Raw genomic sequence first — 13,593 nt, 5'->3', positions numbered from 1 at the left:
GCGCGGAAGGAGCTTGCCTTACCCTCAGGGTGTCGATGCTGTTTTTGAGGGACCACAGGCGGGCCGTCTGCTCCAGCAGCCGCGCCGACGAGCTCCTCGCTGCAAAAGATGGGAGGCGAGAGATGCAGGCACCCCGCGGGGCTGTCAAAGCACGGACAGGGCCGCGCGGGTGTAACGGCAGCACCGGCGCTCGTCCGGCACGCTCTGCCCCAAACGCCTCCGACGTGGAGCACGGGCCGCTCGGCAGCCCTGATGGACGGCGAGCCCTGCGGCTGGGCGCAGACCAGCGCCGCAGCACGAGCAAGGCCACAGCCACCCGAACGACGACGCAGAGGAGCGGGAGGTTTACAGAAGGACGGTGACGTCCTCCCCGGGGCTTGACATCCATCCAGCCACGGGCTGCAGGGCACACGGCGCGTGCAGAGCGCCAGCTCGGCCAGCTCAGGTTCTTTGTTACCGGGGGAGGTTTCGAGGGGGGTGAGAGGCTCCCGGCTCAGCCAGCAGCGCTGCCGGGAAGAGGCTGAGCCACGCTGACTCCAAGGAGCAGCTTCAGCCCCTGCGCGCTGAACCGGTGCCACGCTGTCCCCAGACACACGAATGCCCGCAGCCTGGGGGACGGCTGCCTCTTGGGGGCACAAGGCCATTCCCTGCTGCGCAGGGAAGCCCGGTCAGCGTGAGCAACCCGGGATTACTGCCACCAGAGCAGATCCCCGGCAAGGCAGGTCTAAACCGTTAGGCCGGAGCTCTGCCGTGGAGCAAACCCTGCTCTGGATGCCGGCTGGATGGGAAGGAGGTGCCGGTCCCTCGCCGGGGCAGAGGGAAGACGCGGAGGTTGCTCACAGACCGTGGGCCAAGCTCCCTCCGACTCACAACTGCCGGTGACCCCCCTGCTCCCCAGAGGTGCTTCAGCCAAGGAACGTTTGTGTAGGACCTACCCGACTTGGTCTGCTTCATGTTCACAACCTTGGCGTTAGCGCTCATCTGATAGAGGGTTTCCAAGAGCTGGCTGGTCTTGCGATACAGCGTGTGTGTGGCCAGACCTTCTCCCTGCCTGTTCTTGGGGAGGGAGATCTTGGGCACCTGCAGAGGCATCAGGCTGGCCAGCTCCATCTTCATCTGGGCTCCCTGGGACCGAGGGGGACAAGGTCATTAGGGGCAGCGTGTTTATTTGGGAGGAACCGAGCAGAGAAAACGCGCTGTACAGGCAGCAAAGAGGAGAGCCCAAACAACAACAACAAAAAAAGGGCATAAAACTGTAGCCAAAACAACCAGAGGGTGGATCTTCCAAGGGTGGGAGCACGGATGCCCACGGAGAGCAGTGATGTCCCAAAGGCACCAGGACACCGGAGGGAAGCCCCTGGACAACCAGCTGAGCACGCGTAAGACTTGGGGAGGGGGACACAGGTCAGCACCTCAGTACTTACAGAACCGTAAGTCAACAGTGGCCACGTATGTGACTCATTAGATTTAAGAGCTATCATTAACAGCTTCACAGTTGTGCATAATAATCTGCATAATTATATGTCTGTGAATTAATATTAGTGGAATGTTATTCAGTTAATTAGATTATTTGCTGCTTTGCCAATTTCCTCATAGTGCGTTCGTTAATCAATAAATGCCTCAATCAGTCTGCATCAGCCGGCATCTGGAGTCCCCGCTCTGAGGGGGGGGGACCAGGGCTGGGCAGTGACACCACCAGCACCCCCAGCTCTGCCGGCCGCTCCGGCTCCCAGCCGCTGACCCTGCGCTCGGACCAAGCCCAGGGCTCAGCCCCTTCCTCCAGAGGCAAAGCCCCTGCCCCAAAGGAGCCAAAGCTCGTCACTAGCGGAGACCTCGCTGCGAGCCCCGCAGCAGAGCCGTGCTCCTGACCACCACCAGATGTGGTGGACTGAGCGCCCTTCCTCCAGCTCATCCCACGCGGACCGCATCCCACGCGGACCGCCCTCCCTGGCCCTTCCTGGCCTCTTGGGACACAACGTTGTCCAAGACCATCAGCCAAAGGCAGGCACCAACCCAGCGCAAGCCCCCAGCCCAGAGCCTGCCGCCGGAGGAACAGGGCTCTTCGCAGAGCCCCTCTCTGTAAAGCAGAGCCCAACACGCCTCTCGCCATCCCCATTTCTTTTCCTGAGGAAACCCGCAGCGCAGAGGGCAGAGCTGCTCTGCGGCGTTGGAGGGAGCACGTCACTGCCTGCAGTGCTGGCAGCAGCCGGAGCTTCAGGCTGCTCTGCCCGGCCCCAGGGCAATCGCCCTGCCCTGCGCCGTGGCACCACGCTCCCCCCAGCCACCCCGCGCCTTGCCCTCCCTCTTCTCCTGCTCGACGTCACGGCATACGGCACGCCCGAGCCCCGGGGTCCAGCGCACCGGGACCTGCCGGGACCCAGTCAGCGCTGCGGGTGCCCGGGAACGCTCCGCAGGGCGAGGCACCTCTCCGCACCTCACCTTGAGCCGGTTGTTCTCGTTCTTGAGGTGCTTGATGGAAAGCTGCAGGGCATCAATTTGCTGGAGAAGAAGAGGCGAGTCCTTCACCTGGACGGGTCCTGAGCCACCTCCCGTCACCTGGCCGGCACCGACCCCTGCGGACAGGCACGAACGGCAGCAGCATCAGCAACCGTCCCACGCGAGCGCGGGGCAGGACCGCTCCAGCGGCGCTGGGCATGCAGACAGGCTCAGCAAAGGGACAAGTGTCTGCAGCGTGGGGGGGAAAGCAGCGTCTGCCTGTGTGCGCCCAGGCACCGACGGAGCCATCACGAACATGCGGCACCTCCCGTCCTGCTCCCGCGGAGAAGGCCAAGATGCCAGGGGGCCGGGACAGCACCTCACCCCCCCCACGTCTCCTCAGCAGCCCGGCACCAGGCACCCCCGGTACCCACTTCCCAAAGACACGGGGCTGTGCCGGGCTCTGGGCGCGCTGGGGACCCGTCTCTCTGCTGCGGGAGTCACACCGCTCTGCACCCGTAGTGGTTTCATGCCGATCACTCCCTTCCTGGACTCCCGGTGCTGTCCAGGAGCGCACCAGCCGCGAGCTCCCCTGGGCCACAGGCTGCTCGGCATCTGAGCCGAGCGCTGCCCTTGAGCAGGACCTGCGTCCTTTCCCCTGCTCCCAAACCAAGCCTTGTCCCAGGGCCGTGCTTGGGTGCCTTGGGACGCTAGTCCCCCCCGGCATGCACTTCTGGGGGCCAGAGGAGGCGGGGAGCACTGGCATGCTGGGGTGCAGTACCGTACCTCTCTGCTGTTCCTCTGCAGTACAAGGAGAGGAGCCAGAGGAAAGACAAGAAGAAGCAGAGTTAAAGCCGAGGATCAAGTCGGAGAGGAGCCACAGCCAGAGGAGCTCTGGTCACCCATGGCTGTGTCTTGTGCCAACCCCTGTGCCCTGAACTCTGGGAGCAGCGACCATCCCAGCAGCCCCACCAGGGCAGTGGGACTCCACGTGCTGCTGCTGCGGGAGCCGGTGAGCCCCGACTGTGTGCGTGGCTGTGAGCAACCCGAGCAGGACACGCGTGTGCCCACGGTGCGGCTCCTCCAGAGCCGGCCCGCAACAGCCGCCCCTTGCCGTGGGTCTGAAGGCACGGTGATCCGTGCCGACCTGCTCCAAGGTGCTCCGTCCGAGCCTCCCCGTGCAGGGGCGGAGGAGCAGCTCCCGCAGACCACCCCACTGCACCCACTGTGCACTACACCCCTGAGAGCTGGGGTCCCCTCAGGCTGCGCTCCCTGTGCCCCCAGCTTCCCCCTCTGAAACGCAGCGCTCGTGAACAGGCTGGTGCTGGCACAGTGCTCACAGCGCTGCATACGCTGTTCGGGACTGAGAACACACCGTCAGCGTCCCCGAGAGCCAGAGCTCGTGGCCACAGTGACTCCGGGAGAGGCTGCGGCTCCACGAGGGCCAGGAGCTGTTGCATCCAGGAGCCGGGCTGCATTCAGGTGTTACCCAACCCAGATCAGGTCAAAAGGATCAGGAACTTGGATCCACCAGATCACGGCCACGCTGGGGCCAGAGGGCCAGGCTGCTCCACAGCCACCCTGGTCACAGTCCTGAAAGGACACCTGAGCTCTCAGTTCGGGAGGCCACACACTGTCCTACAGCCACAGCTCCTGACAAAGAGGCCAAAGACCCGCTGCTGCCACCAGGCATTTTTTTGTAGGACATTTCCTCCAGTCCCACACCATCACCTACCCCTTGCTGCTGGGCTTCAGGAGAGCCCAGGAGGCACAGAGAAATCGGCTCTCATTCTCCGAGCCAGCCAGGTCAGAGCAGCACAGCCCAAACAGCCCGTCCGTGCCCTGGAGAGGCACAGCCCACGGGACGACGGGCCCACGGGCTGGGCGGTACGGGCACTCGCCTGCCCACGGCAGCCAGAGCAGGGTGCCCGGCCACCAAGGGCCCCCCCAGCCCCAGCCAGCTGCAGGGACACCCCAGGCTGGCTCCACAGAGGTGCTACCACTGCCCTGCCCGCCCAGGCACGGAGCTGCCGGACACCGCTGGGGAGCTGCGGGCTCTCCGCGCTCCCCAGTCGTCATTACAGCCTGAACGCCTCCCGTCCTCTCCCCTGCCAGCCGCGCCAGGGGCTCTGGCTCTCTGCGGGAGGGCCGGGCAGGCAGAGCAGCGGGCTGTCGGAGCACCGTTCCCGAGCGCCGCTCACTCCTGCCGGCAGTCCGAGCTCCCGCACTGCCTGCCAGGCAGGCGTCACGCAGACCCTGCAGGGCATCCCGCTGCACAGCTCCCGGACTCTGTGTCGGGAGGACGTCCCAGGCTCCCCTTCCAGCCTGCAAACACCCCACACCAGCCACAGAAGCGTTCGAGTGCTCTGGGGACGCTGGTTACACACCTCCGGCAATGCCAGACACGATGGAGGCAACTCCAGAGGCAGGGGCACCGCGCAGGCCCTCGATGGTTCGCTTTGACTGGTTGTTCAAGCGCTGCTTCAGCTCCACCTTCTCCGATTCCAGCTGGTCGATATCTGCCTGAAGAGCATCCATGGTCTCCTCAAACTCCCTGGGAAGAGCACACAGAGTCACGGGTGTAGCCGGAGACGCTCCTCCGAAGGGGAGAGGCAAGCAGCCCAGGACCCGAGAGCCCCGGCTTTGTCACGCATCCTGCTGCTGCCGTGCTCCAAGCGCAAACCTGCTGACCCAGGAGCTGGAGCCCCACCAGCCTCCACTGCAGATTGCAGCATAGCACACCAAGAAAGTATTTGTCCGTATTAAACCCAACATCTCCTCAGCTGTTTTGCCCAGCGTTTACGCCGCAAGACAGTCCTCCCTCCACCCTGCAGGCCGCACCTCCCTGCTTGTCCGCAGGCTCGCTCCGCCAACAGACCTCTTGTGGCAAGAGGCGCCTGGAGCACAGCAATGGTAGTGTAGTAAGGACACGCCAGGACAACGGCGCCTTCCACAAGAGCATTTGAACAGGACCTTTCCCAGGACCCTCTGCCAGCTTGTGCTCTGCTGTGCGCCAGTAAAATGTGCTGGTTCCCCTGCGGATCCTCCACTAACACCCCCCTCCACTAACCCCCCCCTCCACTAACCTACAAACCCTCCCAGCCAGCCCGAGGGACCGCCGGCTGTCCAGTCCTCATCAGGAGACCCTCCCCAACAGCAGCCCCGTCTCACACTTACTTCTCTTTCTTTTTGAGCAGCGTCTGGGTCTCATCCAGCTTCGTCTGTATCTTTTCCACACGGTCATCTGCATCCTTGGACGCGCTGTCCAGCTTCTTCTCCAGGAGGCTGAGCCGCACGTTTGCTTCGCTGAGCTCCTCGCCCTGGAGCGGCAGGAAAGAAATCAGAGAGCTCCAGGGCCCTGGGGATGGTGGGCACTAAGAAAAGCTCCTTGCAGCGCCTGGTGGGAGCCTGCCCAGAAATCACACCTCCTACCCACACTGCACCTCTGCTTGGTACCCAGGCACACGCACCCATCACCGACACTCGCCGTCCCAGAACGTCGTGGGGGAAAGGCCGGGACGCACCAGGCAGACAGCCCCCCTCCCTGACAACTGGAAGAGTATTTCCAGGAGGAGATCCGGCTGGGACTCGGGACCGTCAGCTCCACAGGCAACAAGTCAGCCGGAGCACGAACGTGACCACGACAGCAGCAAACAGCTCTTCGCTGAGCAGCCAGGAAGGCGTAGATCGGCTGAAGAACAGCTTACCTTGATCTTGAGCGACTTTTTCAGTTCTTTGATGACTGTCTCCCTGTCCTCCAGCTTAAGCCCCAGCCCCTCAGCATCGGTGATCTCTGCCCGAAGAGCCGCTGCCCGTAGGTCCGCAGGTGGGGTGGGCTGCAACGGGGACCAGAGGAACAAGATACAAAATCGGTATTTTACAAAGAATTCCAGTAATTGCAGATGGGGCCACGCGGCACGAGGGGGAACCGCTCCCGGCCTCCCTGAATCCTGCAGGCAACTGCTGCACCTCCCCAGCTCTCCGCCCGCCCGTCGCACCCAGAAGACAGCCTCCTGCCAGGGGAAGCAGCAGCAGGACTGTGGGAGATTACAGAGCCGCTCAGATGCTCCGGCTCTGCCTGAGGCCCCTGCCGCAGCCAAAGCCCACCTTGGTCTGTGGCCTATCCGCGTCGTATTCTCCCTCCTGCATAGCCGTGGCCATCTTGTTCATGGTCGCGATGAGGATGCTGCAAGACTGACGCAGACACTCGTAGGGGTTGATGCCCTGGGTGCCGTAGATCTGCAAAGGACGGGAAGAAAGCGGCAGGTGCCCCTGGGCCGGGCTCACAGCCACCGTTACAGCCCCCTCCCCACTCCCCACAACGTGCCAGAGGCCTCGAGAGGCCGCAGTCCCTTCGGTGCAGCTGCGGAGCAAAGCCAGCTGCGGGGAAGGACAGCACAGAGCAGGGGACCACAAAGCCCTCTGCGTTTTGGCATTCCCTGGCTGTATTCCCAGGAGTTCGTTCCCAGCCTCCACAAGGCTCTCCCACCCGGAGCTGCTCACAGGCAGGTCTGTAGCGCCGGGATGAGACGGGTCCCGGCTTTACCCCGCTGCAGCAGGGAACGAGGGGCAGTCGAGAAGGGGGTTTCCCACCTGCTCGCTCGCTTTGAAGGCCAGATCCTCCAGCTTCACCGCCAGCAGCCCCTCGTTCTCCGCCAGAGGAGCAATCATCTGCGCCCCAGCAGCAGCCACCTCCTGCAGCACGGCCACCACCCACGTCAGGTGCTTGCGGCAGTCCAGCAGCGTGTCCGACACCTGGAAGTTGGGCAGAAACAGGATGGTTGGGAAAGGCAAACGGGCTGCTTTCCAGCTCGCTTCCCGGGCACCGGGGAAGCTCCTGGCTGCACAACACTTGCCTCACCCTAGTCTGACAGCTATTGAGATTTTAACTTGCTTATGAAGCATCACTAGGAAGATGGGAAACACCAGGAAAGATAGAAAGCAACTCAAGGCTGGAGAAGGTTAGGTTAAGAAGTCCATGTCTCCATCCCGACTAGAAACACGAAGCCCAGAGACACTACATCCCATCCCGGCTCACACTGTTTTCCTCTGCCCGAGTGGTGGGCTGCTGCTCAGCTTAAGCAGGGCACTGCACACCAGCACGCTCCCTCCCTGGAGCCAGCAAAGACAGCAGTCATCTATCAGAGTTTGATGCTAACCCGGTACAGCCCACAGCTCCCAGTATGTGGCTAAGATGGCCCCGTGCGGGGCAGCGCTCGGGTGCCCTGCTCTGCCGGCCAGCTCACCTGCTGCCCGAAGCCCAGTGCCGCAGGGATACCCGGAGCGTCCGTCCCAGGCATGCGGCGCCTGATCTTCTTGCAGAACTGGCGAATGTCGCTGCACGAGGTCTCCAAGTCCTTGAGGAGGATGGCAAGGTCGGACGCCTCCTGCCCAGCCTAGGGTGCAGAGAAAGGACCTCGGAAAAACTGACAGAGGGATCGTCGGCACCCAGCACAACCCCGCGGAGCCAGCCCGAGCGTGTCCTACCTGGAGGAAGGATCGCAGCCGGCACACCTCCACCCCCATGCAGTCCAAGGCACTCTGGGTGAACTGCAGAGCACAAACACAGGTACCGTCAGCTCGGGACAAAGCAGAGACCAGGCAAGGCGGCTGCACTAGGGCAAACCGGGGCTTTGCTCTCGGGCATGTCAGGACGGACCCTCGATACGCCACCCTGCCACGACTCCAGGATTTACAGGAGCAGGAAAACAGGCTGAGGCATTCAGTCAACGTTTGTTTTACTCCGTGGGGCACAGGACACCGGTACTTCCCTTAGAAGCTCAGGGCAGTACAACACTCCCTCTTAGACACCAGGTTCTCGCACTCTCCTCGCTGCTCTTCTCTTTCTACCCAGGCATCTGTGGGGCAAACGGCCCCACGTCTTCTTCCCCCTTCCCTGACCTGGGAGCCCACGTCACCGCTGTGCCACCACTGGCAGCGGGAGCTGGGGAAAAGTGACTGCAGTGGGGAGAGGGGGAGAAGAGGCACTTGGACTCACAAAGCGATCTCAGGGGGGAGCAGAAAGGGCAAAGGCAGAAAGCACGCAACAAGGGAAGAGCCAGGTTAATTTTTCCGCACTTCACCTTGATGTGGTCGGCCAGCTGCATCGTGCAGTCTTCAGCCTGGTCAGCCAGGTGGATGCTGTACAGATGCTAGGTGGAGAGAGAGATCAGCAGAGATCAGCACCCCTCAAATGTTTCCACACATGCAAGCAGACAAACTAAATGAGGAAATACATAAAAGAAACAAACACTGAGGGCTTGGCCTCATTTTCAACTGGAAGCGAAAACTCTTGCAGTGACCCCCGCCAGAGCCCCTGTGAACACACTGCCCTCCAAAAAAGCTGGTGGCCCTTAATTCAAAGGGTCAGGAACCCTGGCCTGCAGCACAGAGGTACAGAAGCCAAGGACAGGAGAACCGCATCCTTTCTGCCTGCGTCCTCCCAGGGACAGAGAGCACAGCCCCCAAGCGACACAGTCACCGGCTCAAGTCCTGCGTGCTCCGGAGGTGAAAAACATCCAAAGGGAAGTGCTACCAACGAGCTTATTCACAGCTCGTCAACGTGCCGCGTGAACGATGTATCCAAGGGCACGATTCCCAGCCGTGGCACGCACCGGCGAGGTTGCACCAGTTCCCCACCCTGCAGGTCAGGAACGCCCCGAGCCTGGCCAAGAGCCCGTCGCGCTCAGCTCCGCAGACCCACCTGGTAGTACTTGATGGCTTTGGTCAGCGGCTCCACGTTGACCGTCTCGTCCAGCTGGTCCTTGTGCAGCAGCTCGATCAGGAAGTCCAGCGAGCGCTCGTGGACGCTCATCTCGGGGTACAGCATGCCCACCTTCTTATACACCTCCACGCTGCATTTGTTCAGGGCCCTGGTAAGGGAACGCAGGCACAGTCGGCGTGGCTGGGACAGGGACACGCTCCAGACAGCGTCAATACAGGGCTTTGCTGCTGGGTGCCAATCTCAGACCACTGGAACCCCCCCAGGACCACCAGCTGGACCCCCAGGAGCACCGTAGCTAGAGAGCGGTTACCAAAGGCCAACACATCTGTAGAAAACCAGGGCACGAGATAGGCTGCCTGGGGGCTACAGGAAAGGGAGCCTCAGAACAGAAAAACGCTCCGTTCTCTAGGCCAGAACTCAGTGCTGGAGGCAGGAGAAGACTTGCCACCTAGCACCAGCAACACACCAGGCGATCGAACGAGTTCATCAGCCGTGCTGGTGCAGGAGCAAAGGGATCTCTCAGTGCCCTGTTTCAACCCAAGCCACTTTCCTGGGAGCAAAGCCGAGCCAGCCTCAAGGCGAGTATCCTCGCCGGCCACAGCCGTTTTGGTGCCTGACGGCACTTCCCAGTCTCTGAGGAAAGCCCTGGCTCCGCGGTGCAGTCAGGGCACTGCCCAGCGACGGGCTCGCACTGATCAAGCATTCAGGCTGACACCCCGTGAAACCTTTCGCACAGGACTAAGCCCCGGGCACTCGTGGAAGAGGGCGCTGGGCTGCAGGGGAGAGCCTGCTCTTGGGGACTGAAGCCCAGAGTCAACCCCAGAAGCAATCAAGCTCAACAAGAGATGGTGATGCATCTCCTGGCAGGACAGACGGGAAAATCAGTGCAGCAAGGCTACTTCTGACCTCAACACATGGTCACAGCTGAAGAAAGAGCAACATGTGCTAGAGAATTGGATCCCTTCATGTGTCAATTCTTGGGAGGAAAACAAGGAAGGAGTTACAAGAGAGGTGAATACCCCCGTCACAAGGCAATAAACGGGATCCCTCAGCTTCCTTCCAGCCTAGCTGCCAAAATACCTTTAACTCCAGTGGGGACCAGGCCCTGCTGCGAGGCTGCAGAGCTCCTCCGTGCTTCCAGACGGTAGGGATCAAGGGTGAGGAGAAGGGCTGGGTACTCACTGTTCGTATTTGTGCAGCGTGGCTTGCAGGAGGCTCAGGGAATAGACCAGCCCGGCAGCGAAGCTCAGCTGCTCTCCCGCAGCGCCCCTGAGGCCGGTGCGCTCTGCGCAGTTTTCGTTCAGATCAAACTTCTCCTGAGCCTGTTTGCTGATCAGCTCAGCCTGCGGGGGAAGAGGGCAAACCTTCAGAGACTTCCCGTGCTTGCTCTGATCTGTCCCGCTTAGCCAGGGACCAGCCAAACGCCCCCACACACCCCCAAAAAGCAAGCTTTCCTGGGGAAGATTTCTGCAGAACAGAAGGGGAATAAGAGGGACAGGAGAGCGCCAACGCCCCGGTCAGTGCTGCAAGACACCGAGGCTCACGGGCCTGTCCTGCCCGAACTGGCAGGCTTGACCCACCAGTGCCACAGCCCAGTGCTCCAACCGCTGACCCACCACCACCTACGGGCAGGGGCTCCTGCTTCCTCCTCCTCCCAGACAATTTTGAAAGTTCTCAAACCAGTAAACCTTCAAAATCCCAAATTCAACTGGGACAGAAAGAGAGATGTATTTCCCACAGAGCCGCGGCACAGCCACCGACTCCTGGTTAGCCCAAACGGCACAGTGGGTTTGAAGACGACGCTCCAAGCCCCATCAGCCCAGCTGAGGAGATAGCCCCAGCTCAAAGCTTCAAAGGAAGAGTTAACACAAGCTCTTGACAAGGCCTAACTCCCCCGGGCAGGCGGGAGCCGAGGCACCCATCCCACCTTGCAGATGAGCCGAGGGATGAGCAGCAGCACCAGGATGCAGTCATGGTCCCCTCCGTGGCGCAGGAAGCTGTCGGGCATGAAGGAGGTGAGGAGGGAGACGTGCCGGTTGGCCTGCTGCACCTCCATCTGGCGCAGCTCCATCTCGATGGCCTGCAGGAGACACACGGTCAAGGCAGCCCGCTCGGTCCCCTCCCCAGCCCAGTGCATCCCAGCCCGTTCAGTATTTTAAGAAGTCGGAACCTCTTTCCTCCTGGGACACGGCTAACACCTCGCTCCCCGGCTGTCACAGGGAACATTTCTCGTTATGACCAACCAGTGCTCTGTGGAGGTGCCGAGGGACTGGTCTGGAGCTCTGGTCTAACCCCGGGTACAGAGTACACCATGTATCTGGGCTCACAAGCATTCTTTCTTTCCAGCCAGCGTTCACAGTGCGATACAAACAATGCTTACGTTGTCAGCTCTGAGCACGCTCTTTCACAAGGAAACATTCCTTTTTGCACAGCGATACTTGAAGTTTCCTGTTTCTCTTAGGAGAATGGTGCACCGCTGTCGCCCAGCACCAACAGCGGGTGGTCCTGCACTGCTTCACGTCACGCCTGCCTCCCCAGCTTCCCCGCCAGGCAGCAAGAGCCCGGTTCCACTGACGGGCAGCACCGGCAATGAAAGTATCTCAGGGCCTTTTGGTTGCAGCACGGCCAGGAGCAGAGCAGGGGAATCTCTTGCACAGCCCACGCCAACCCCCCGGCACACAAACCACACAGAAGCAGAGGCAGAGTTGGTTTTCCTCTTGATTAAACCGCTCTACTTGATTAAGCCTTCCCCGCACATGTCCGCATGCACGCTAGTGACAGTCTGTGTGTCACACGCCGGTAGCTTCCTCCCTTCCATTCCGTGCCCCGTCTTCCTCCCAGCTCCTGACAGTCGCCTCAGCCTGTTTCGACGGCCGGCACGAGCACCGCAGGCCAACTCCGAGCGCTGTGCCCCGGGGTCAGCCCCACGGCGCGGGGAATACCCGCCCCGAGCCTGGCACCCACGCGCCGGGTGCCGTGCCTCGGTGCCGCTGCTCCAGGAGCCTCGCACACGGGCACGCGCGTGCCCCATTCAGTTCACACGCCTGGTGCGCAGCTCTCTTGCTGGCCCTACCTTAGCATGGGCTTTCGTCTCTGCAAATTTAATCTTGAAGTCAAACATCTCGGGAGGAGGCTGCTGCTGTTTCTCGGCAGACGCTTCTTGCTGACTCATGAGTTCTCGGTTCACGTCCTGAGCACGGAAAGAAGCTGCGATGAGACATACAGAAAACCAGCACAGAGGAGATCTGTAATCCCACGCCCTCTGCAGTGCGCCCCCACCTAACCTCCCAATGCCCCCTTCCTCGGGGAGGGCAGGGGGGAGCACCGGGGGCTCATTGTGCAACGTGCACGATGATGGACGAAAGTAAGGAAGAGGAATGCAAGTGCTTTCCAAACGCTCGGCTGACAGCACGCTGTATTAAAGCCGAGGAATCCACACAGACTCATTACTCATCTCCTTTCACTGCCAGCAAAGCCCAGGAGAACCAAGCCCAGTGCTGGAACGACCCCACGCTATTCTGTCTTGTCCAGGACTCGGTTCCCAAGCCTGGAGCACCAGCAGCACAGCGCAGGAAAAGGCTGAAGCAGCCGTGTGTTCCAAAGTATTTACAGTGCTGACTTCAGCAGGGGCTCTGCCAGCGAGCCCCATCTGGACGCAGGCAGAAGGACAGGCAGGGCTGTCAGAGGTCACGAGAAGCACGTGCAGTCTGGCACTGCCAGAGGTCCCCAGGAAAGCTCCATTAGGAACCCGCTCTCGGGCATCAGCCATCTGTGTTCTGCCGTGCCCGTCTCCCACGAGAGCAGGAGGCAGCGTGCCGTCCCTGCCCCCAGGGACCACCTTCTCCGGGAATGCTCTTGCCTACATAATGCTCGGTCTCCTCGTCACCGAGGTGGGCTCCCAGAGGAGCGCGGCTCCAGCGGGAACTGCCCCGGCTGCCGCGCGGGGAGCACCGAAGGGCCGCACCTGAAGGTGTGCGGTCAGCTCTCTGTATTTTTTGATGGTCTGCTGGTAGTCGGCCACGGTCTCCTGCGCAGCCTCCACACGCTTCTCTGCCTCGCGGACCCGCGCCGTCGCCATATCCAGCTGCTCCCGTAACTCCAGCTCTGTCTCCCGGGCGTTTTCCTGCAGCTCGTCATTCATCTCGTTCATGGCTTCCTGGCAAGGAGGAGGCGGCACGGGACGCGGTTACGCCACAGCCTAGCAAGCGAGGGCAGCTGGGCATTTTCGGAGCAGGGCAGAGGGGCACCCCGGGGTGTAAGGGGCGCATTCTGCAGAGCAGAAGGGTGCACCGCTCAGAAGCGGCACCGAGCGCAATGCCTGCAGAGAGGTTTCCCAGTTCCCTCTGGCATCGCTGCCAGGCAGTTCCCAGTGCCTCGGGCAGCCTCACCGCCAGGCAGTCGGCTGGACCAGCCCTCGCATCTGCCGAGCCACA

The 13,593-nt window shown here is 61.6% G+C and overlaps 1 protein-coding gene across 5 annotated transcripts in view; it reads right to left on the bottom strand.

Annotated features, from left to right (window-relative positions):
• The window catches only part of DCTN1 (dynactin subunit 1), a 60,081-nt gene that overhangs the window by 1,150 nt on the left and 45,338 nt on the right, over positions 1-13,593 (bottom strand). For 3 of the 5 annotated variants that reach the window (XM_050895782.1, XM_050895781.1, XM_050895784.1), the window contains 17 exons: positions 13,125-13,316; positions 12,234-12,350; positions 11,088-11,240; positions 10,343-10,503; positions 9,140-9,308; positions 8,520-8,588; positions 7,924-7,986; positions 7,683-7,832; positions 7,030-7,191; positions 6,544-6,675; positions 6,144-6,272; positions 5,614-5,756; positions 4,824-4,990; positions 3,223-3,237; positions 2,440-2,573; positions 936-1,125; positions 23-99 (listed from right to left, as the gene is read on the bottom strand). In XM_050895782.1, coding sequence (XP_050751739.1) covers positions 23-99; positions 936-1,125; positions 2,440-2,573; positions 3,223-3,237; positions 4,824-4,990; positions 5,614-5,756; positions 6,144-6,272; positions 6,544-6,675; positions 7,030-7,191; positions 7,683-7,832; positions 7,924-7,986; positions 8,520-8,588; positions 9,140-9,308; positions 10,343-10,503; positions 11,088-11,240; positions 12,234-12,350; positions 13,125-13,316 — 2,223 coding nt within the window. The remainder of the gene's footprint in view (positions 1-22; positions 100-935; positions 1,126-2,439; positions 2,574-3,222; positions 3,238-4,823; positions 4,991-5,613; positions 5,757-6,143; positions 6,273-6,543; positions 6,676-7,029; positions 7,192-7,682; positions 7,833-7,923; positions 7,987-8,519; positions 8,589-9,139; positions 9,309-10,342; positions 10,504-11,087; positions 11,241-12,233; positions 12,351-13,124; positions 13,317-13,593) is intronic. The other 2 variants (XM_050895779.1, XM_050895783.1) reach the window with 1 other exon arrangement.

Source organism: Gymnogyps californianus, chromosome 4 (genome assembly GCF_018139145.2).
Source record: "Gymnogyps californianus isolate 813 chromosome 4, ASM1813914v2, whole genome shotgun sequence".
Classification (NCBI taxonomy): Eukaryota; Metazoa; Chordata; class Aves; order Accipitriformes; family Cathartidae; genus Gymnogyps; species Gymnogyps californianus.
This window is presented reverse-complemented; position numbering and strand designations above follow the sequence as displayed.